The 23830-nt window shown below is 38.4% G+C and overlaps 1 protein-coding gene and 1 long non-coding RNA gene across 4 annotated transcripts in view; both read right to left on the minus strand.

Annotated features, from left to right (window-relative positions):
* KDM7A (lysine demethylase 7A) overlaps window positions 1–23830 on the minus strand; it is a 78087-nt gene that overhangs the window by 49072 nt on the left and 5185 nt on the right. For 2 of the 3 annotated variants that reach the window (XM_045577451.1, XM_036428641.2), the window contains exons 2-3: window positions 6886–6971; window positions 805–922 (exon numbers count right to left, since the gene is read on the minus strand). In XM_045577451.1, the coding sequence (XP_045433407.1) occupies window positions 805–922; window positions 6886–6971 (204 nt within the window). Of the gene's footprint in view, window positions 1–804; window positions 923–3687; window positions 3901–6885; window positions 6972–23830 lie in introns of those variants that run through there. The other variant, XM_045577445.1, reaches the window with a different exon arrangement.
* Window positions 10744–18753, minus strand: LOC118713738. The gene is made up of 3 exons (XR_004986370.2): window positions 17152–18753; window positions 15020–15022; window positions 10744–10755 (listed from the first exon to the last, which is right to left on the minus strand). It is a non-coding gene; the product is annotated as an uncharacterized LOC118713738 (long non-coding RNA).

Consider the following 23830-nt stretch of genomic DNA (forward strand, 5'->3'; position numbering starts at 1 on the left):
ATTTAAAATGAGCTTCCTCTCTTTAACAAGCCTAGATATGGATCTAGTGTAAAAGCTTATTAAGAAGAATCAACTTAGATGTCAGGCAGTGAGTAGGGAATGATCTAAATTAGCATGTATAACGCTGTATAATGCTTTTGACTCTCTTTGAGCCACAGGTGACTCAAATACTTTCCACTACCTTTAAAACGTCAAAAAGCCCCTTTCTGCTGCCACCACAGAGGCAGAGCAATAGTACTTCTGGTAGATGTAGGGCAGAGGCAAGAAGGAAAACAACATAAGAAAAAATAGGAGTAGACAAGGGGAAAAAGTAGCACTAGCTGCTATGGTAAGGAACAACTGCCTTAGACCACTGTGTTTCAGACTTTTTGGATTGGGATCCACAGTTAAGAAATATATTTTTACATAGTGACCCAGTACACATGCATATAACAGAAGTTCCATGAAACTATACTCATTTAATCCTATTACTTGCAATGCACTAATCTTTTCTTTTTTGCTTTTTTTTTTTTTTTTAACTGATTTCAGAAAGGAAGGGGGAGAGAGAAAGAAACATTGATGGAAGAGAGAAACATCACATTAATTTGTTGCTTCCTGGATGTGCCGGACCTGGAATCAAACTCGCCACCTTTTGGTGTATGGGATGCTGCTGCAATCAGCTGAACCACCCAGCCAGGACTTCATTTCACTTTTTGATTGAAATAATAATGGGTCATAACCTGACATTTGAAAGCATTGCTTCAGATATGTCAATTTATCAGGTAGCATTCTTAAATTTTCTTTGGTCAGAACAGGTTTCCATACCTTGGGAAGACTCGAGAACGTAATTCCTTCACAAAAGTCCTAGTTCCAGCTTGCACTGGTTTGGAACCATCATCAATTTCGGTGTAGTCGTGCCTGTGCCAGTTTCTTCTCTTTTTCACTGGATTTTTTAGATAAAAAAAAAAAGAAACATTTGGTACATAGTGATGCTATGTACTTTCTAATCATTAGATAATTAAACATAACAATTTTTAAATACAATAAAAACTCATATTTTGTATGCATTTCTAGGCTGAAGAAGTAAATTTTACTTTATATACTACAGCAACTATAGGCAATTAACTGTTTTTTTAATCTACTCTTTTTGTTTCATAATAATTTAAAATTAAATCAAGGGATTCTAATTAGCAGATGGAGCCTTTTATAAGATCTGCATTTACAATACTATAATATCTCACAATTATTTAAAATCATAATTTTTACAGATCATCCAAATCATTCTTTCAGAATAGGGTCTTTGATCCTATATCAGAAATCTATTTTTAACAGCATAGCTCCCTTCTCTTTTATGTCAAGATTTATTCCCCCAATAAGCATGGTTATACCAACACAAAAAAGAGCAGGTGACTGCATCACAATTAAAGAAAGACAAGTGGAATCACAGAATAAATGGCTTTATGGTTATTTCTAATGCCTAGCTCCAGCAGGATGTAATCTTGAATACTCACAGCAGTCAAAATCAGGAGACTTGGGGGGGGGGGGGGTACAGGGGGAGGGGGAATAGAGGAATAAGGACACATATGAAACACCTTAATCAATAAATTTGTTTTAAAAATCAGGAGACTAGAACGTGACTCCTAGTTTGACCATAACTATTCTGCCACCTTGGGCAAGTAATTTAACATGTTTGTCTCCAGTTTCCTCAGTATGGAAAGGGAGGGGATGAGTGCTGCGTTTCCATCTGTGTTGAGGAACCCTTAATAAAGGGGAAGAAGGGAAAGAGGCTGAGGGAGGAGCTCTGGACATGATTCCCCTTTCCACCAGGGTGGCACCACCTACCTATCTTTTGTGTGGTATTAATACAAGATTTCAGTCATATATATATATATATATATATATATATATATATATATATATATATATATTTAAGTTTAAAAAGCACTCTTAAGCTTTATATTGATGTCTGCAACTTACTTAGAATGCATAAAAAATAAGATGATAGTGAGATAGTTACATGGACAGATATGTGGTAAAGCAAAAACATAAAATGTTAATAGAATATATATAATGGATTTAGAGGTACTCATTATAAAACTCTTTCAACTTTTCCTGTATGTTTAAACATTCTCATAACCAAATGTTGGGTGGGGAATAAACTCTGTGAGTCTAAGTTACTTCACACCTTCACTGTAAAATAATCATCCTATATAAAGAGGCAATATGCAAATTGACCCTCACATCCTCACAAGATGGCTGCCTACAACCAGGCTGGCAGGGAGGTTAGTGAGGGATGACTAACTGAACAAATAGGCTGCATGGGGCAACCAGGCTGGCAGGGGGCTTAGTGAGGGAAAACCAAACGACTAAACAGCAGGCCGTGTGGGGTGACCAGGCCAGCAGGGGGTTACTGAGTGACGACCAAACTACTGAACAGCAGGCTGTGTGGGGCAACCAAGACAGCAGGAGGGGGACAGTTGGGAGCAACCAGGCCAGCAGGGGGGTGAAGGGGGGAGGAGTTGGGGGTGACCAGGCTGGCACTCAGAGTCAGTGAGGGGCAATCGGGCCAGCAGGGCGGCGGGGGGGGGGGGGGGGGGGGGGGGGTACGGACAGTTAGGGGAAACCAGGCAGGCAGGTGAGCGATTAGGAGCCAACGGTCCAGGATTGTGAGGGGGATGTACAACTACCAGCCACTGGACATCCCCAAGGGGTACTGTATTGGAGATGGTACAGGCTGGGCTGGGGGGACCCTCCCCCCATGCATGAATTTTGTGTACAGGGCCTCTAGTAATAACACAGTAGGTCCTCAGGTTACATCAAAGATCCGTTCCTAAGGCTCGATGTAATGTGATTTTCACCATAAGTCGGAACCCATCTACATAAGCACCTATTAATATATCACTCACATGGAGCACATACACAGCAGTAATGAAGTGAAACAATAAAAAAAAAATTTTTTTAAAGAAAGGTAACAATTCCTGACCTTTACTTGTGTAAAATAAATAATAAAAAACATAAAGCACATATGTACATACATCGAAATGACAGAACTTTTTGTTTTTATAAATAAATGGGAGATGGCAACGTAACCATGAAACTGTATGTTGAGTCCAACGTAACCCAAGGACTGCCTGTAATACTGATTTCTCATATGGATAAGAAGTCAAACTAAACAATCAATAGGGATGGACTTATTCATATCTAAGAGTCTAAAACAAGATCTCTAAGAAATTTATGGCAGTCAGACCTTCAATATAGAAGACAGTAAATTCCATTTTTTAAAATGTATTTTATTGATTTTTTTACAGAGAGGAAGAGAGAGGGATAGAGAGTTAGAAACATTGATAAGAGAGAAACATCAATCAGCTGCCTCCTGCACAGCCCCTACTGGGGATATGCCCTCAACCAAAGTACATGCCCTTGACCAGAATCGAACTTGGGACCCTTCAGTCCATAGGTCAATGCTCTATCCACTGAACCAAACCGATTAGGGTCCCCCTTTTTTTTAATCTCACGAGAAAAATTGAGAATCATAAAACAACCTTCCTAGAAAATCCAATTAAGGTATCTTTTGTGTCTTATTTTTTCTCATTTAAAATCACTTCTAAAATTCAGAAGTATTTAATTCCAGGCTTTTTTCCTTATCTATATGTATATATAGATAAGCAACCCCATTTTATTTTCAACTAGGATCATAATTCTGCTTACCTTTCTTATTATACCATGACCAATTTCTCCTTAATAGCCAAAAGCAATGTAAAATGGCTTAGAATTATTTTAAGATATAGATGCAGATGCATGTTATAATCATTTTTTAATTCTTATGTACTTTGTCCATCCTGAATCTTTCTTCAAACAAAGTTGGGATTGATATTCATATACATAAATATGTTTCCCTCATTAATTCCTTGGGATAAACTCCTAAAAATGCAAAAAGAAATACTCAAAATTTTAAAGAAACTAGCTACAAATTGCAAAACTAACTGCCTTCAGAAAAGTGGCAGGTGACTCACATTCTTACCAATGTATATACACAGCCTATTTCAAAGCCCTGGATCAATCAGTATTGGAAAGAAAAGGAAATGCTGCTCATTTGGTAAGTAATTGTGATATTACATTGTTTTAATGTCATTTTTGCAGAAATGATTAGAATTAGAACAGATTGGGATTGGTTAGCTATGGGTTTTAACTCTAGCTCTGCCAAATAGTTATATAAAAGAGCTATTAGATCACTTTTCTCACATCATGCTGTTATAAATATCAAAGGAGATAACATAGGTCAAGTACTTAGCATAGTTCTGGCACCCAGTAAGGTTTCCTTTTTAATGTTCAGACTTGGAGGATGTTAACAGAAGGATATGACTATCCTGTGGGGTCAACACATTTGACACACAAAATCAGCCACTGTAAGAGCTAACAGAATCTCTTGAAGATATTTGAAATATCTCTTGAAGATATTGAAATATTTCAGTAGTGTTCATGGGGAAAAGAGAGTATTTTGAGTTTGAATTGTATGTGCCTGGAGAGCACTGAGAATATATGTTTAGGTATTAGGCTGGTTTTTTTTTTTTTTTTTTTATATCTGTCCTTAATTCCCATAAGAGGTAAAGTCTAAATTCACCATGTTAAGTGGGTATCATAGTGTCTAGATGGTATCTAAATAATAAGGATTCCGCCGAAACCGGTTTGGCTCAGTGGATGGAGCGTCGGCTTGGGGACGTTGAAGGGTCCCAGGTTCGATTCTGGTCAAGGGCATGTACATTGGTTGCGGGCATATCCCCAGTGGAGGGTGTGCAAGAGGCAGCTGATCGATGACTCTCTCTCATCATGTTTCTAATTCTCTATCTCTCTTCCTTCCTCCCTGTAAAAATCAATAAAATATATTTTAAAAAATAAAATAAAATAAATAAATAAATAAATAAATAAATAAATAAATAAATAAATAATAAGGATTCCTGGGGCACTCCAAAAGGAACAGGAAACATGAATGGCAAGCAAGAAGGGCTTCATAGTAGAGGGAAAGGCTTCATAGTAGAGGGCAAGGAACCAAGTGGATTATCCAAGTTGAGTGTGGAGGATAAAGGGTAGGGAAAACAAGCCTTAAATCAAAATGTAAGAGATTAGCCGAAGCCGGTTTGGCTCAGTGGTAGAGCATCGGTCTGCGGACTGAAAGGTCCCAGGTTCGATTCCGGTCAAGGGCATGTACATTGGTTGCGGGCACATCCCCGGTAGGGGGTGTGCAAGAGGCAGCTAGTCGATGTTTCTCTCTCATTGATGTTTCTAGCTCTCTATCTCTCTCCCTTCCTCTCTGTAAAAAATCAATTAAATATATTAAAAATTAAAAAAAAAAATGTAAGAGATTACTAGATCTTGGTCATTTTCCCTTGGGTATTCAGAGTTGGACTTCTGCCCAAAGAGTTATTCAAGGATAAGAAGCACTGAAGGGCCAGATAATATAGTCTCTCTGATGCCTCGTTATTCAAAATGCAGGTCATGATCCATTATGGATTGTGAAATCAATTTAGTGAGCATGACAAGCTTTTTAAAAAATTAAATCATATAGGAAAAAAATAGGGTACATCACATGCACATTACTCTGCCTCATAGTAACCAACTTAATATTTCATAAAAATTAAATTTAAATTATTTAATTTTGGGATTATATGCTTAAATTCCAAACTAAAACTTGTTAGCAATTTTAGTTATATTTTTCTTTTTCAAATAACAAAATAGTATTCTTTACTTCCTTCAAGAATCACTGTCAATAATTATATCAAGTGATACAATACGTGTACTTCAATGCTACATAAAATAAAAACCTTTAAAAATATTTATGAGCCCTAACAGGTTTGACTCATGGATAGAGTGTCGGCCTGCGGACTGAAAGTTCCCAGGTTTGAGTCCAGTCAAGGGCAAGTACCATGGTTGCAGGCACGTACCCCATAGGGAGTATGCAGGAGGCAGCTGATCAATGTTTCTCTCTCATTGATGTTTCAAACTCTATATCCCTCTCCCTTCTTCTCTGTAATAAATCAATAAAATATATTTTTTTAAATTTATGAAATTAGCCAATTACACATGTAACAATTCTATCAACCTGCTAACCTCAAATTTTATGTGTAGTAACAGCAAAATAGATATACTGTATTTTATAAGGAAATACTTTAATGCATTAAAATAGTTTAAATTTCTAAATCCCTTACAAAGAAATTTGATAAATCAATAACATTTCTAACAAAACATATGAGCAGTCAGTTGCCAGTAAGTCTCTTAAAAAATTACTTGACCATGATCTCAGAACAAAATTTATTTTCTTTTTTAAGGAACAGAAAAAATTCTGCATTTAAAATAAAAAGGTTGTATTATATATACAGATTACCTATACTGACCCACGTGTTTATCAGGGAAAACTGAGTAAAAGGTTCCTTTCTGTTCTAAAATGACTAAGTCTAAAGTTTTTCCTTTTAGTTTAATGGACATAAGAACCCTAGTTTGCAGTGTAAATTTTAAAAGAAAAGGTAGTAATGACATATTTCAAAGCCTTTGAAATCTCTATTATCACATTTGTACAACAATAATATTTCAATCTATTCCTCTGAAGCATTTGTAAAAAGCTAAGAATAAATATCATTGTCTCTGTCTGCAGGTTCCCCCCCGAGGACGCGGGAGCTTCCGTGCCTGTGCTCTGCCAGCTCAGGAAGAAGAGTATCTGCAGAGACTTGGTCTGAACCCTCTGTCTTCTTCTGATTGAAACTGTTGGAGACTGGTTTCAAGCAGAGAGGATGGCTGGGGCAGGACTCCAAGTCATACTCAACATGATGACCAAATTTGGGAAATAGAAGTACTCTTGATCAGGTACACATTAAGTACTGAACTCCAACTTTTATTTCAGCTTCTAGTACTTACTCAAGGAGGATCCATGTAGAACTGCACAGTTGGGACAGTGATACAAGTCAATGTCAACAGCATGATGTTCTTCTACTCCAACACAGCTAAGGTAAAGAAAATAAAGCCAATAGGTAAGTAAGTTTAAAATCTTTACTTAACTGTATTTAGACTGGTTGGAATTTACCTGAGAAATGTACACCAACTCACCAATAAATTTTGTAGAATACATGCAAGGATAAATTTTATTCTCACCCCTACACACTTGCTAAATAATTGTGGGAGAGAATATATGCAAATACATGGGAAGTGAGTTACTATTAGCAGCAGTAGAGACATTAAAAGTAATGCAATTATAAGCCATCAGACCTTCAACCATTATGTAAGTGCCAATTGTTATGATATAGTTGTGCTCCCCCCAACTATACCAGCAGAAACTGTAACCCTCCAGTCCAGCTGTATTTATTTGGAGATAAAGCCTCTAAGGCAGTGGTCGGCAAACTCATTGGTCAACAGAGCCAAATATCAACAGTACGATGATGGAAATTTCCTTTGAGAGCCAAATTTTTTAAACTTAAACTTTTCCTAACACCACTTCTTCAAAATAGACTTGCCCAGGCCGTGGTATTTCGTGGAAGAGCCACACTCAAGGGGCCAAAGAGCCTCATGTGGCTTGCAAGCCGCAGTTTGCCGACCATGGCTTTAAGGGAAGTAATTACTGTTAAATGAGGGCATAGGGTTGGGCCTTGATCCCATAGGACCAGTGTTCTTATAAGAGAATCTGAAAGCAAATTTTTTAAGAATCATTTTCAACCTTTCTTTCATTTCCCCCACTATTTATTTCTCTTATGAAACTATCCTTCGTATTCAAAACACCTCCTTTTTCCTAACAGCAAAATGCTCAATGTTTATTAGGTGTGTGTGTGTGTGCGTGTGTGTGTGCATGTGTGTGTTTTGTGTAGAGGGCAGGGTTTCCTACAGGGTTGCCAATCTGACCTTTGCTAAACAGCTTCCATCAATAGCCTCACTGCCATCCAGTACATAAAGAAGTGACAACTTTAGCACTTTCTATTGTCTTAAATCGTCTGAAATTGTTGCTTAGCTGGCATTTTTTTGACACTTGATAAGAACACAATTGAATTAATGACTAACCAGAATACCCTATGATCTGCCAAACATTCTTTTTCCTTCTCAGATAATGCTCTCATTTATATTCTTTACTCTTGGTGTTAGAAGAGTGGGTAGCCATCTTTAAGACCTTCCTGTCAGTGGACTCCACTCTTGCTTCAAATGCTCTCCCCATTCGTATTCAACCATTCTTGTCAACTCAAATTCCTCCTCCAGCAAAACTACACTGGCTCTCCTCCAAGAAAGCCCTTCAACATTTTTTGGATGTCCATTTCCATTCATTTATGCCTAATCTTGAGCTATTTTATATACCACATTTCTGGAATTGAGCTCAAGATCTCTCTCAGTACCAAGTACAGTGCCCCTCAACACAATGACCCCCGGTAAATTTCTGTTGATTAACAGTGCTGAAAACTTATTTGACTACAGGTATGTTGTGGTAAAGGTATAAGCAATGTTTTTAAAAGTCTATTCAGCTTGAATTTTGTAAGAATTTGAAATAGGAACAGTTGGTAAAAAGAGAAAGGTCTTTCAACATATAAATTAGATATTTTTCATCTTTTCTTAGAAGGGTGTAGAAATAAAATTCATTCATTTTAAATTTTGTTTTAGTACAGTTTTCACCTATGTATCAAAAGTTCATCTTCTTGCTCAAAGCACCAAACTATTCGATTTCCTAGTAATGAAAAGACTGAGTCACTCTGTGACCTCCAAAGGCCCACACTAACATTATCAATGGGGTGGGAAGTGGCCTTTGAGGTGAATTAACTCCAGGAATATAGACAGCTGACAAACTGCTGTTCATATATCCTATCACTGAACTCTAGATTCAGTCACGCACATGTGTCAAACACAAGGCCTGCGGGCCAAATCCGTCCCGCCAGGCCTTGCAATGTGGCCCGCACCGCGCTGTCATCACTGCACTCCGCTGCGTTTCCATCACAATGACAGCTTATGACTGTTCAGTAAACCATTCGGCCCGCGAGTTAGGCTGGATTTTAGATTTTGGCCCCTTCTCTGATTGAGTTCGACACCCCTAAGTTAAGGTCTAAGATAGCGATACACCAGGCAAGGCCTACCCAGCATTGTTTCAGTTAAAAAGTGACAGTTGGGCCGAAGCCAGTTTGGCTCAGTGGTCTGCGGACTGAAAGGTCCCAGGTTCGATTCCGGTCAAGGGCACGTACATTGGTTGCGGGCACATCCCCAGTGGGGGGTGTGCAAGAGGCGGCTGGTCAATGTTTCTCTCTCATCGGCGTTTCTAGCTCTCTATCTCTCTCCCTTTCTCCTCTCTGTGAAATATCAATAATATATATATATATATATATATATATATATATATATATATATATTTTTTTTTTTTTTTTTTTTTTTTTTTAAAGTGTCAGTTGGCTTCAGTGAGATGTGTATATTTTGGAACTAGAAGGCTTGGTTTGATTTCTAGCTCCACTAGTTTTGACTTTGAGCAAATTTCTTAATCTCCCTGAGCAGGACTTCCCCTAGGATTAACTGGGGCAAGAAATGTAAATATATAAAGCACAGGGGTTGGCAAAGTAAATATATTAAATTAGAGGCCCAGTGCACAAAATTCATGCATGGGGCCCGGAAGGGGGGTATCCCTCTGACCAGCCTGCACCCTCTCCAACCTGGGACCCCTCTAGGGATGTCCAACTGCCCGTTTAGGCCCAATCTCAGTGGGACATCCCTCTCACAATCCAGGACTACTGGCTCCCAAGTGCTCACTTGCCTGCCTTCCTGATTGCCCCTAACCGCTTCTGCCTGCCAGCCTGATCACCCCCTAACCACTTCCTGCCAGCCTGATTGATGTCTAACTGCTCCCCTGCCAGCCTGTTTGACCCCAGCTTCCCTCCTCTGCCAGCCTGGTCAGCCCTAACTATCCTCCCCTGCAGGGCTGATTGCCTCCAACTGCCCTCCCTTGCAAGTCTGGTGCCTCCCAACTGCCCTCCCCTGCTGGCCATCTTGTGGCAGCCATCTTGTGTCCACATAGGGGCAGACATCTTTGACCACATGGGGGCAGCCATATTGTGTTAGAGTGATGGTCAATCTGCATATTACTATTTTATTAGATAGTATAGAGGCCTGGTGCATGGGTGAGGGCCAGCTGGTTTGCCCCTAAAGGGTGTCCTGGATCAGGTGGGGGTTTCCTTGGGGCATGGGGCAGACTGGTTGAGTGGTGTGTGGTGGTTTGCAGGCCAGCCACATCCCCTGGCGACCCAAGCGGAGGCCCTGATATCTGTAATTTATTTACCTTCTATAATTGTAACTTTGTAGCCTGGAGTGGAGCCAAGCCTCCTGCTCGCTCCATGGCCAGCAGCCATTTCTGTTTGGATTTGTTTACCTTCTATAACTGAAACTCTGTAGCCTTGAGTGGAGGCCTAGGTCAACAAGGGCAGGCGGAAAGCTTGGCTTCCTCCGTTGCCTGGGAAATCCAAGCCTCCCTCCTGCTCTCTGTGGCCATAGCCATCTTGGTTGGGTTTATTTGCATACTCACTCTGATTGGCTGGTGGGCATGGCTAGTAGGTGTAGCAGAGTGATGGTCAATTTGCATTTTACTCTTTTATTAGGTAGGATAATAAATAGCAGCCATTACTATTATCATGTTTCTATTACGAACCAGTCACAGGTCCTATAGCTCTGAGCTTATTACCTATAAGATAAGAGATCTGAGGTTCAGCAGGAAACTTGGCTTTATAATTAAGCTTAATATTTTTTCTTCTGTGAGAAAATTTTGTTTTCCAGAGAACACTTAAGTAGATATCCAAATGATCATTCTTTAAGGAGAAAAAGGGGAATTTTTCAATTTTTAATTAATTTTTGATGTTTGAGTTCCTTGGAATCAGTCTGCCTATGCACACTCCATCCCCAGTGTGCAGGAGACAGCCAATCAATTATTCTCATCATTGATGTTTCTATCTCCCCCTCTCTGAAATAAGAACATCATATTTTTTAAAAAGAAATTTAAATAAATAAACATAAAATGCTAGAACAACAGTTTTGCTAGTCCAAAGACCTATTTTCCACCCCAGTGTTGGCTTAATAGGTTGATATTCCTACTGAAAGTACTAGGATGCCAGCAGGCATTTTCACCTTTAAATAATATTTATGTAGTGTTTTAACCCTGAGATACTTTATTATCAGAGAGCAGTTAAAGTAAAAATTTATAATTTGCATATCTTAAATATTTTCAATGAAAATCAAACTAATGACATGATTATGTCGGTAGTTCAGGAAGAACTCAACTTCTGTTATTTTCATGCTGACACATAAAATTGTTTTCACAAAATTAAGTGCTTTTCTTTATAAGTTGGATATAGCAGAGTTCTATCTTGGAGAAGATTTCATATTTGATACATTAAAGCTATTTATTGCTATATTATGTGCTTAACTATATTTAACAAGGGTTTTGAATGAAGTACAGACTCTGAATCAAATTTCTTCAATTCATAATAATTTTAGAAAATTAGACATTTTTCCCGACTCCAACAGCTGACTCAAGCTTCCAACTGTCCCAGGGTTTCCTGAGCTATTTCCAACCAGCTGACTATGAACATTTATGCTAATAAGGGTGAAGGAGGAAGACAATAAAACAAGGAATTGAACAAAGAACATGAGAGTAAACTAAGGAGAAACTGAAGATTCAATAATCGGAGTGCTCTCTGTACAAAATGCACCCCTTTTTATAAAGCTGGAAATCCTGCTGACAAGCTTCTAATTAAATTTGAAATAGAGGACACCAAGCTTACGCAAGCAGGCCATCAGTGGGGGTCAGTTGGGGGTGATCAGGCCGTCAGGGGGGCAGTTGGGGACAAGCAGGCCAGCGGGAGGGCAGGTGGGGCTGGCAGGCAAAGTGGTTAGAGGTGATCAGGCAGGCAGGGAGGTGAACTATGAGGAGTCAGTGGTCCCAGACTGCGAGAGGGATGTCCGACTGCCAGTTTAGGCCTGTGGGATCGGGCCTAAACAGGCAGTTGGACATCTTGAGGGTTCCCAGATTAGAGAGGGTTTAGGCCAGGCTGAGGAATACTGCTCCCCCCTCTCTCCCCGCACGAATTTCGTGCACCAGGCCACTAGTTCATAATAAATATTCCTACATGAAATTATACAGATTACCAAGAAGGTCTCAAAGAACTTCAATTCAATTACAAATCAGTATTCATGGGTAGTATTGAGTTGCCCAGAAAAGGTCAACCACAAACAATGGATTATTCTATTCTAAATCATACAAGTAAAGAAAAAAACATACCATGCATACTATGTAAGAAGGACTTATATCTTCTATTCACACATACATTAAAAATCTATGTTTTTACCAAGAATGACTTATTATAAGTTCCTCAAAGTCCATTTTGTAATTCTTCTTCATTTCCACTAGAGGTCAGATGATAGATGATTGGCAAATATAAGAATATAGGCAGTCCTCGCTTAGCATGGTAGTACAGAAGCATAACAATAATCATGCAAGTTAAAACTATACGAAGCTATCTCAATAACCAATGGGAAAATTACATTGTTTACTGACCTTTAAAAATGTTTGTCAAAACATTAAAAAAAAAAAAAAACCTCTTACTGTCAGTTATAATATATAAAAAAGTGAAAAATAGCCGGGACCGGTTTAGCTCAATGGATAGAGCGTCGGCTTGGGGACTGAAGGGACCCGGGTTCGATTCCAGTCAAGGGCATGTACCTTGGTTGCGGGCATATCCCCAGTAGGGGGTGTGCAAGAGGCAACTGATCGATGACTCTCTCTCATCGATGTTTCTAATTCTCTATCTCTCTCCCTTCCTCTCTGTACAAAATCAATAAAATATATTTTAAAAAAAGAAAAAAAAAGAAAAATAGTACAACTGGTATTTATATCATTTAAGCACCTTCACTGAGTGCCTCTGGCTGCGGCTCCAGAGTCTAGCGAAAGGCTCTATGTCAACACTGCTACTGGGAGTCATTATTCCACTTAGGCTCAATAGGCTCAATTTAGATTTCACTTCCAGAATCACCACTTTTTGTTTCTTTGCTGCACTTTCATCTTTATTGGCCACTTCCCTCTTTTGATTATCCTGTTTGTAAAATGTCATGTGAGTTTATACTGGGAGACCAGGAGGCAGCACAGGACACGCTTTCCTGTCTGTGTGTGAACTGAGGAACAGATAGGCACATGTTATTAACACACTGATTTGCTGATCTGCATACTGAAGAGTTAGCAGCCAACTTTGTACTTTATGAAGTTAATATATCATGGTGACTAAAATCTGAATCTTGTTATCGGGGGACTAGTGTCATTTAACTAAATCATATGATATTGTGACATACTAAGAAATATGTTTGGTCTTCATCTCTGGTTTCTGGCAAAAGAGTGCCTATAACCCTTGTAATTACCTGAGTGACAGTGTGAAAGACACATCTCTTATTTTTCAACCACAACAAGCCCCTTTCAACCACACCTGAGTGCATGCTAATACAGTGCACTAAGTGGGCTCCCAGATAACTTCAGGATGGGGGTTGGTTGCCAGAGGAACCAACCAGGTGATTAGAGGGTTAGAACTTCCCACCCCAGCACCCTAACCTTTGAGTGGGGTGTAGGGCTAGGGGTTGAATTAATCACCAATAGTCAATGATTTGATCAATCGTGCAGGAGTTCAGAGTGCTTCCGGGTTGGTGAATGCATCCATGTGGCAGGAAGGGACAAACCTAAAGGGACAGAAGCCCCTGTACGTGGGACCCTGTAGGACTCGACTTTGTACCTCCCTCTTTATCTGGCAGGTCATTTGTAACCTTTATAATAGCAAGTAGTGTGTTTCCTTAGATTCTGTGAGCCATTACAGCAAATTATCAAACCTGAAGGGGGAATCAGGGCAGCTACAATTTGTAGCCTAGTCAGGAAAAAAAAAAGTGTAGGCAACCTAGAAACCCACCATTTGCCACAGGTGTCTAAAGTAGGGGCAAACCGGGACTGAGCTCTTAACCTGTGAGGTCTGCACTAACTCCGACAATAAGTGTCACAGATGAATTATAATAAAATTGTAGGACACCCAGTTGGCATTACAGAGAACTGGATTATTGCTTGGCATAGCAAATCCACACATTTGGTATCATGAGTGCTATAAGCAGACACAGTATTCCCTTGCATGGTAATTAAAATCTGTGCATATTAGAACTGTGCTAAGTGAGACTGCTATATAACACTAGAGGCCCAGTGCATGAAATTCGTGCATGGGTAGGGTCCCTAGACCTGGCCAGCTATCAGGAACAATCAGGGCCCTCCAGCTGCTGGCAAGGCCTCCCTTCCTTGGCTGCCAGCTGCCAGCTGGGGCCTTCCTTCATTCCATGCCACCCCCCGGTTGTCAGCACACATCATAGCAAGAGATCGAACTCGCAGTCTCCCAGTAGAACTCCCGAGGGTACAATTTACATATTAGGCTTTTATATATAGATTCTCTAAAAGAGCTTTTTAAAACTACTCCACAGGAGTTAAGATTATCCAAAAGACTGAGAGATGCTGGGCTGAGATGAAATCACTTTAGGTTCCAGCTGGACTTCTCAGAGAATTCAACAAGCTGGGAATCTAGCCCAAGTGTTAAATACAACAATTCATCTCAGATTTTTTTTTTTATGAAACACTATGGGGCGATTATATTCCACCTTGGGAACATGTTTTAGAAGTTAATTTTCAGACTCACCAGCTGTGAAAAGTTTATTACAAATTTAATGTTTCTATAATTACAATTGTGATGATTTTATAATTTAAATTTACAAAATTTAAAAAAGTCTTACAATTTAAAAATTGATAGAAAGTACCAGTAAGTCAAGAATATTGTAAAACCACTCCCTTAACAATGTAGGATACCAAGTTAGTGACAGCAGTACCAAGCATTTACTGCATACATTATTGGAATACATATAAGTAAAAGAAGTCAATAACTGAAAACACACTAAAACTTTTTAAGCTTTTTTTTTTAACCTATCAATGATGCTTGTCTCAGATTTCCCTTATCATGATATACCTATAGGGCACAACTACCTATAGGGCACTGACTAGGCTCAAGCCTAAAGACTGAGCACCCTTACATTAAAGAGCTGACACTGTCATAATACATAGTCTCAAAGAGAAGCACCATGTCCTTACATCAACCATATGATTATTGTCTTCTGTGTAAAATTGTCTATCACCCAGCACTATCCTTACTCACCAGGCAAGCTTCAGTCCTACAGTAAGAATTCAAAGCCACTAACATCATAAGCACTCTAATTTCAAAGATTTTAACCTTGCCCACCAGACCTATTTAAGTGATAATTACAAAACCCATTCTGAACAATGTGCCTCCATTCTTGACTAGGCCCACCCTATTGTCACCAATGTCTCAGGATGATAGAGTGGGCAATTTAAGAAGGTCTGTTGTCTGGCTCCCCTCTGAAATCTTAAGCCTGTCTCTCTTTTAGAAAACACAGATTAGAAAGAGCAGTGGGGGCTGGTCATGTAGATCAGTTGTCATCAACTGGTGGATCATGAGGTCCAAAAGGTTGGTAACTGCTGAAGTAGATCACAGACAGCAAGAAAGTGTAGCAAGGAAAAAGATGAAATACTATCCATAAACCTCCACATGCACAAACCATCCAACGTGTGCCAATAGCCCAATACAGCATAGAAAACTAAGGTCCGTGGTACTTAGTCACCAAAATTAAATAGTGTAGTATTCTATTACGAAGAGTATAATGTACCTGTCAAAATACATCTAAAAATAGTTGACATAAAAAGGATTTTATCTCCTGAGTAACTTTTCTGAGGATACTCAGCCATATTTCAAAAGTAGGACCTTCAGTTACAGGAAAGTCTTATTTAAGTAGACCTCATCATATCATTCCCCAAAGATGGTAAAGTGGTTGCTGTTTTTACACGCTAATTAATCTGGGAAATGTTAACACTTCACTGCAAATGTTCCCATGCTAAAAGTTACTTACTATGAAATGTTCCCAATTGGGGGGAGGGGCATTTTAAAAAAGGAGGGGAAAAATAAAACAGCACCAGTTTCAAATTAAAATAATATCACACACATGCTTCAAGGCAAGACATCTTTTCAAGGTAGCAAAACTAGAAAATGGCTCTATGAGGTAAGTAAGCAGCTTTTAGAGTCATGTTCCCAATGTGTCTGCATAGACTTAGTATAAGTAAATGAAAGCACACTTATGACACAGACATTAATACATAAATATGACTATCATGTAAAAATGTTATCTGCTATTTAATAAATGGAATCCAAACTCTACTTTCAAATCCATTCTCTCTCACTTAGAACCTTTCTTCTCATTAATAAATTTCCACTGGTTGAGGCTGGAGTCTCCCAGCAGCAGATCCTGACACACAAATCTGAGTGCAGGTGCTCTTATGTGACCACGGAAGCACTGGTAGAGGAGTGTAAACCTGAGACAGGGAAGGGGAGGAGGCCACAGCATAGTCCCACCAAGGAAGAGGTGTTTATCCACTATCTCCCAATAGACAATGATTTTTAGCAAAAAAGTTTTCAAGAGATAAAGACAGATCGAACAGATGGAAACAAGAGAGCCAGGGGATAGGGACAGGGATCCTACAGAGCCTGCTCATACGTAAAATTCTATCTAAACAAACTAATAATGCATACTCACTTAACTTGTTCATTCTTTATACACATTGTTCACCATAACATTCACTCCATTATTCTCTCCATTATTCCTCCATCCTCTCCAGGATAAATATACAGATATTATATAATAAAGTTGTCCAGCTGGCATGGCTCAGTGATTAAGAGTCAACCTATCCTGGTTAAGGTTTGATTCCCGGTCAGAGCATATGCCTGGGTTGTGGGCTCAATCCCCAGTGAGGGGCATGCAGGAGGCAGCCAATCAATGATTCTCTCTTATCATTGATATTTCTATCTCTCTCCCTCTCATTCCTCTCTGAAATCAATAAAAATATTTTAAAAATAAAGTTATTATAGGTAAATAGGTATAACTTAAGTAAATAATACTATATAATATTAATATTTAACATTTAGCTCCTGAACAAAGATTAAAGACAAAATTGTCCAACGTAAAAAATAAACAACTGATCTATACAGGAGAGAACCACATTACTGGACCTCAGTAAATCTCCAGGAGAAAAACAATCAGTTCCACATTAGATTGATGGGTTTTCAAGACACATTTTGTCTCGCCACTGAGGGCAGCCTCAGCTCAGCTGAACTATGGTAGGCTGAGCCAGCATGAATCTCTTGTAAGACTGGACCATTCATTCTGCAGAAGAATAAATGGAACAGGTGGAAAGAGGGCAATATTTTAGACAAAAGGGATTAAGTTATTTTAGCTATCTTAAGAGACTTTCCACAGAGAAAGGAGCACTTCAGGAACAAATTTTAAATGAAGGAAGACAAAATCATGGTGATGATGAGGGAATTTCCAGAGACTTTTCTTAAGAGGAAAGTGTTACACTAAATTACACTTATGTATCACAGGGTAGGAGGGAGGTGCAGAGGGAGGGTAGAAAAGGTGGTGTAGAGGGGGTAATGGGCAAGGACAACGAAAGGCTAGCAAGTAAAAGAGATTAGGTCAGGTGGCTCTTCCTGAAAGTAGGGGAAAGAAATACTAGCAGGTCTGGAGGTGCAGGCCATATCACTTTAATAGTTTAGCAAGTGGACACATACTAGTACAGTTGGCAATTACCTACTTAAAACTAGAGCTCAGATCTACAAGGGAGATAAAAATTTAGGAATCATCCACATGCAGATGACAGCTGAAGTCATGGGATCAGATAAATGCTAGAAAAAGAGATCTATTGAAGACTGAACCCTGGGGTACTCCCGTGTTAAAAGATCTGGGAGACAGGAAGGACTGTGATGAGGACTCTGAAGGAGAAGTGAAGCGGTAGAAAAAGCAGCCTGGGGATTTCCTAGAAGACAAAGAAGGTGAAACGCATTGATAACTTTGACAAGAGCTGTGTCATGGGTCATAAAGATAAAAGCCCGATTCCACTGGGTTCAGACGGAATGGGACCTCAGTTAGAAAAAAGAGGGGAAAACAAACCCAAACAATTGAAGATAGCAAATACGGGCACTTTTTAAAATAAGTTTTGCTATAAAGGAAACAAAGAAATAGGGTTGCATCTGAAGGGGAGATATCAGGTCAAGAAAGTTGGGGGGTTTTGTGTTTTTTTAATAAAGGTTCTATACTATTTGCACACTAAATGGGGAGTGGGGAATGATATGGAGAGGAGGGGAGTAACTGTTGGAGCATGTCCTTGAATAGGTGAAAGGGGATGAGATCTAATATAACTAACGGTAATTTCCAAACACTTTGCAGTTTCCTTTTCTTTCTGAAATTACATTCAGAAATTTCCTAAATCTGAAAATAGACCTTTCCATACTAGTAAGCAAATTCTGGCAACTGTAGCTCACACAAAAATGGCTGAATGCAAGATGTATAGCACTGACACTTCAAAAACAATGGCTAGAATAAAAAGTTATAAAGGGAAAATTTGTCATTTAGTTCAAGAATATATGCTATTTTGTCAAAACAGATACGCTACCTTTACTCATTTAAGGATCCCTTCTTTTCAGTGAGTGTAATATTAGTTAATGAATAATATTTAATATTTAACTCCTGAACAAAGGTTAAAGACAAAATTGTCCAACTTGATGAGGAGTTCCACAAGTGATTTGTGTGCAAACCTTCTAGTTACCTTTTTATTGATCTAGTTCAAGGTCGACCAAAGTGTAGAGTTATGTATACCTGGAGGGATAGATGACATGCAGGCTTGGAGCCTGCTAGGAAGACAATACATCTGAGAAGCTGATCTTCTAGCCATAAAAATTGAGGAATGTGCTGAGTTGTGAGTAGTTACACTGCTGGGCAGGCAAGGTCACCACTGAAACAGAGAGGAACCCAGAGGATCCAGTACCTGAGGGATCCAGTCCTCCGAGGGCACTATGAGGGCACTATCATTGGCAGCAGGGTCTATTTATGAGAACTGACGGCCAGGGCAGCTGGCCCTGCCAATAGGACAGACTGCTGGGCCTCCTGCTTTGTAGAGCCATTCTCATCGGGTTAAGTCCTTTAATCCTTTACACTTCCTTTAGAGAAACCTTTATGCCTTCCCTGAGTCTGTTAGTGTCCTTTCATCAACCACCAGCACCCTTCTGACACCTTACTCATGCACATTTTATATGATAAACACTCTTTAATTCAATAAATATCTTTCTTACAAATATTAAAAAATGTATTGAGCATCACAAACACATGACTTAACAGATACCTTTGTTTAGGACAAAACTAAATTTCAAACACTAAAATCCTTTTAGATATGGCAGAAGTTGTGATGGTAGTCAAAGAAAGCCTGAAATGTGACAGTGATAATGAAATAAAAAGTCACTGATGTGGTTGGTGGAGAGGAGGGGAGAGCAAAGGAGGAAAAGTCACCCATCTCCTAACATCACTTAATCTTAAAGTCCTAAGAAGCTTGTACTGTCTTTTTCTGTTCTGTCCAAGAAAAAAAAAAAAAAAAAAAAAAAAAAAAAAAAAGAAGAAGAAGAAAAAAAACCTCAGAGCAGTGAAGCTGGTGAATGAACCAGGGGTGCAAGGGCCAGGAGAAAGGCTGAGAGCAAGCCGGGCGACTGGCAGGAGGTGAGTGGAGCTCCAACAAAGTGATGCTGAAGGAAAGAGCTGTATGAAAGACTTCAGAGCTTTCAGAGGATACTCGATTCCAATAAGAGTTAAGAAGTGAGAAAACTGAGAAAGCAAGTTCAGTTCAGAAGATCTGATCTCTCTTGCCACAGGCTGGATGCCCATAAAGGCAGAGGCAGGAACAGGAAAATTAGGAGAGCAGAGTCTAGCGCTGACTACTTGGCACTTGGATGGTTGGAAAACCTGGTTTATGGAAAGAAGTCCCTGAATCAAAGAGAAGGGCCTCTGCTCTCTCAGTAACCATGGGATCTAAGGAAATGTTGATCATATGACAGAAAATAACACAGTCCAACAAGAAAGGGAAAATAACTCCAAGAACCAGGCATAAAGAAAATTAACCTTAAAAATGTACTGGGATAAGAAGAATGCAAGAGTGGAAGATGAGTCAGACCTGTAATAAGTCAAATTAAGCACAGACTACAATTCCTCTAATTTGTAGATAGTTTATACATACCCCAAGATTCCTTCGTAGTCAAGAAAAAAGGACTGACCACATGTCTAACATGTGGCGTGTGTGACAGATGATTCTCTGACATCACTGATGTTTCTATCTCTCCCCCTCTCCCTTCCTCACTGAAATCAATAAAATATGTTTAAAAATAAATAAATAAGTAAATAAATAATCAATGTCTTTTTTAAGTGTTTCTAGATATTGCCAAATCCCATCTAGTTGAGAACCACTGCTACAGAATAAGAGATTTCCAAGACATATCAGCTAATCACTATGTACAGACCTTAACTGGATCTTGATTCAAACAAATAGAAAAAAAAGTTATAACTTCATACAATTGGAGAGAGAAAATAAATGAAAAAAGAAAAAAAGAAACAGTTGGAAATTTGAACAGTGAATATTTGATGTTATTATGGTCATGATAATCACTGAAGCAGAGTGATAGTTCCCAAGGAGCACATTGTACTATCTGTGTACTTTCATATGTTTTAAATTTTCTCTAAAAACAACAAAAATTAAAGTCAATACCATTTTAGTAGCTAGCAGCATTCAGTTTAATGACAAAATAACCCAATAACTGAATCTTGAGAACATTCAACTGATTTCCACTAACTATCCCATGTACACTTGCTCATGTACACGTACTAGAAGAGATTCTCAAAACAAAATCCATTTTAAAAGGAAAATAATCACTGTCTTTTTAAAAGACAAATGAAAGTGTACTCCCAGGACACCTTAAATCCCTGCGGTTCACAAAACACAAGTTAGGAAATGCTGCTTTGGAGAAATTCCTAGATCATGAATGCATTAGAGATTCCTATTACTATATTCACTTACTTGCTCAGTGTTTGTTCCTCCATGTTTCTTATATTTGTCAATTTTATTTTACTAAATACTACCAAAGGCAGTGGTATTTTCAAATTTCGATACAGAATTATATTTTTAAATTTAGGTACAATGCATCACTAAAATACAACTTAAATATCTAATAGTGCAGAGTATTTTTCCATGAGGCTGCTCTTCTTAGAGCTAATAAAGTATACTTAAAAACACATTATATGCCAACAACCACATGATTTCACTCATATGTGGGATATAAAACAGAAAGCAAAAAAAACAAAAACTCAATAGACACAGCAACAATATCATATGGTGGTTACCAGAGGCAAAAGGGAATGGGGAGGAGGCAGAAGAGGGTAAAAGGGTCAAATATATAGAGAGTGACAGGAAGAGACTTGACTTTAGGTGGTGAACACACAATACAATATACAGTTAATGTATTATACAACTGTATACTTGAAACCTATATAATCTTAATAACCAACACTACTCCAAAAAAAAAATTTAATAAAATTTTAAAAATACGTTATATGCATAGGAACATATCTTAGGAAATAAGCTTATGGTTCCCCATAGATGCTTAAGAAGTCTTTGGCACAATTCAACAACTATTCATGATAAATACTTTTAAAAAAGAATTGAGGGTTACTTTCTTAATATGATAAGAAGTCTAAAACTACTATCTTACTTAAGTAAGGAAACATTAGAGGTATTTCCACTAAAGTCAGGAACAAAGTAAGGATATTCACAATCTCCCACACTATTCAACATTGTACTACTGGTATTAGCATATTCATCACAGCATTGTTTTTAATTGCAAAATACTACAACCTAAATGCCTATACATGGAAAAAAGATGAATAAAACAAGCTACATATTATATAGGTGTTAAAAAGAATAAGGAAGTACTCTGAACTAACATGGAGTGGTTTCCACTATATGCTATTAAGTGACAAAATGAAGTGTATTCATCAAAAGCTACTCTTCCTCTGAAGAAAGCAGATATAAGGAAAAAAACACTTGCATCTGCTCATTTGTGGGAAAACACACCAAAAACACCATACAGAAAGGTAGAAAGTTTAGATTACTTAAGCCAGAAAGTATAGATTACTTACAGGATGGAGGTGAAAAAGGGATGGAAAGGCGTAGGAGGGGTCAAGAGGGCATGATGCTTCTGAGTATACCTTTTCATGTAACTCTGACTTCTTAGAATGATAGTAATGTTTTACATATTCAAAATATAAACTAACAATTAAAACCAACCAGGATGTGGGAGGACTCCAAAATGCAACACAAAAGAAGTAGGTAACCTAACTTTGGAAAATGATTTGACTAAGTATTATAAGGCTAACGACAAAAAGAATTTTTCCTCATTAAGGAAAAATGTATCTAAAATAAATTTCAAAATTCATTCTCATCCTTAATTAAAAAATCAAAACTCAATAAGAAATCCATCACAAGATGAAAACAGAGTTAAATTATAAAATATTTCAAATATACATTTTATGAATACTGTTCCCAAGGCATTTATGATCATTAAGATATAGATAATTTTATTTTATTTTTTTAAATATATTTTATTGAGTTTTTTACAGAGAGGAAGAGAAAGGGATAGAGAGCTAGAAACATCGATGAGAGAGAAGCATCTATCAGCTGCCTCCTACACACCCCCCAATTGGGATGTGCCCACAACCAAGATACATGCCCTTGACCAGAATCGAACCCGCTCCTTTCAGTCCGCAGGCCGATGCTCTATCCACTGAGCCAAACCGGTTTCGGCAAGATATAGATAATTTTAATAAAAAACAAAAACACTGGGGCAGGGGGCGGGTTAGAAGAGGTCAATGGGGGAAAAGAGGGACATATGTAAAACTTTCAATAATAAAGATGGGGGGGGGCAAAAATAAATAAATAAATAAAATTAAAAAGAACAAAAACAAACATGTTTATAGATATCTCTCTGGGATCCTGCTGTACCTGTTCCACCTATGTGTCTACCTGTACTCCCAGGAAAGAAACTAACAAGGAGGAAGAGAGCCATTATCACCTGCTAGTTGAGAGCCTGCCGCTCTGAGGTTAGTCCACCTGAGTTCAGGTGGTGGTTCTATGACCTTTTCTAGCTTCGTGACCCTGGGAAAGTAACTGACCCTCTCTAACCCTCAGATTCTTCATCTGTAAAATGGGGATAACAATAACTTATCCAGCAAGGTGACTATGAGATTTAGATGACTTAATACATATAACGCATTTAGAAGAGTGATTACTAACTCTTGGTATAAAAAGCATTTAATAAATGTTTGACTGAGTTCCTGGGACTTCAGAGTAAGAAACTCCTACCCAATAGCATTATTCTAGATAAAATCCTTCTATTCTCATAAACTAAGCTCTTCATTTATTCAAGCCTTAGGAAGAAAAATTAATATATGACATTTATAAATTGCCCAAACTGACTCAAACTTTTAAAATCATCTCTCACCTAGAATGTTGTTACAATAACCTTCTTACTGATCTACCTGTGAGCCTTTGCCTCCCTCCAGTCTATTCTCCACATAGCAGCCAAAGTGAACCTTCTAAAGGTTAAATCAAATCATTTACTCCTCAAAATATACCATCTGCTTTATGTAAAATCCAAAATATTCTTGTGTTCAAATGTCTCCTTAAGGCACTCCATATTCACACCATGTGAAAGTAGCCTTATACTAACCCCAGCCCTCTTTTCCTATGACACAATTTTTTTGTGTGTGTGTGTGATATACATGTTTATCTGCCCCTGCTCTCTCCAGACACACACACACACACACACACACACACACACACACACGAATGTTA

Source organism: Pipistrellus kuhlii, unplaced genomic scaffold (assembly GCF_014108245.1).
Source record: "Pipistrellus kuhlii isolate mPipKuh1 unplaced genomic scaffold, mPipKuh1.p scaffold_m20_p_10, whole genome shotgun sequence".
NCBI classification, from domain to species: domain Eukaryota; kingdom Metazoa; phylum Chordata; class Mammalia; order Chiroptera; family Vespertilionidae; genus Pipistrellus; species Pipistrellus kuhlii.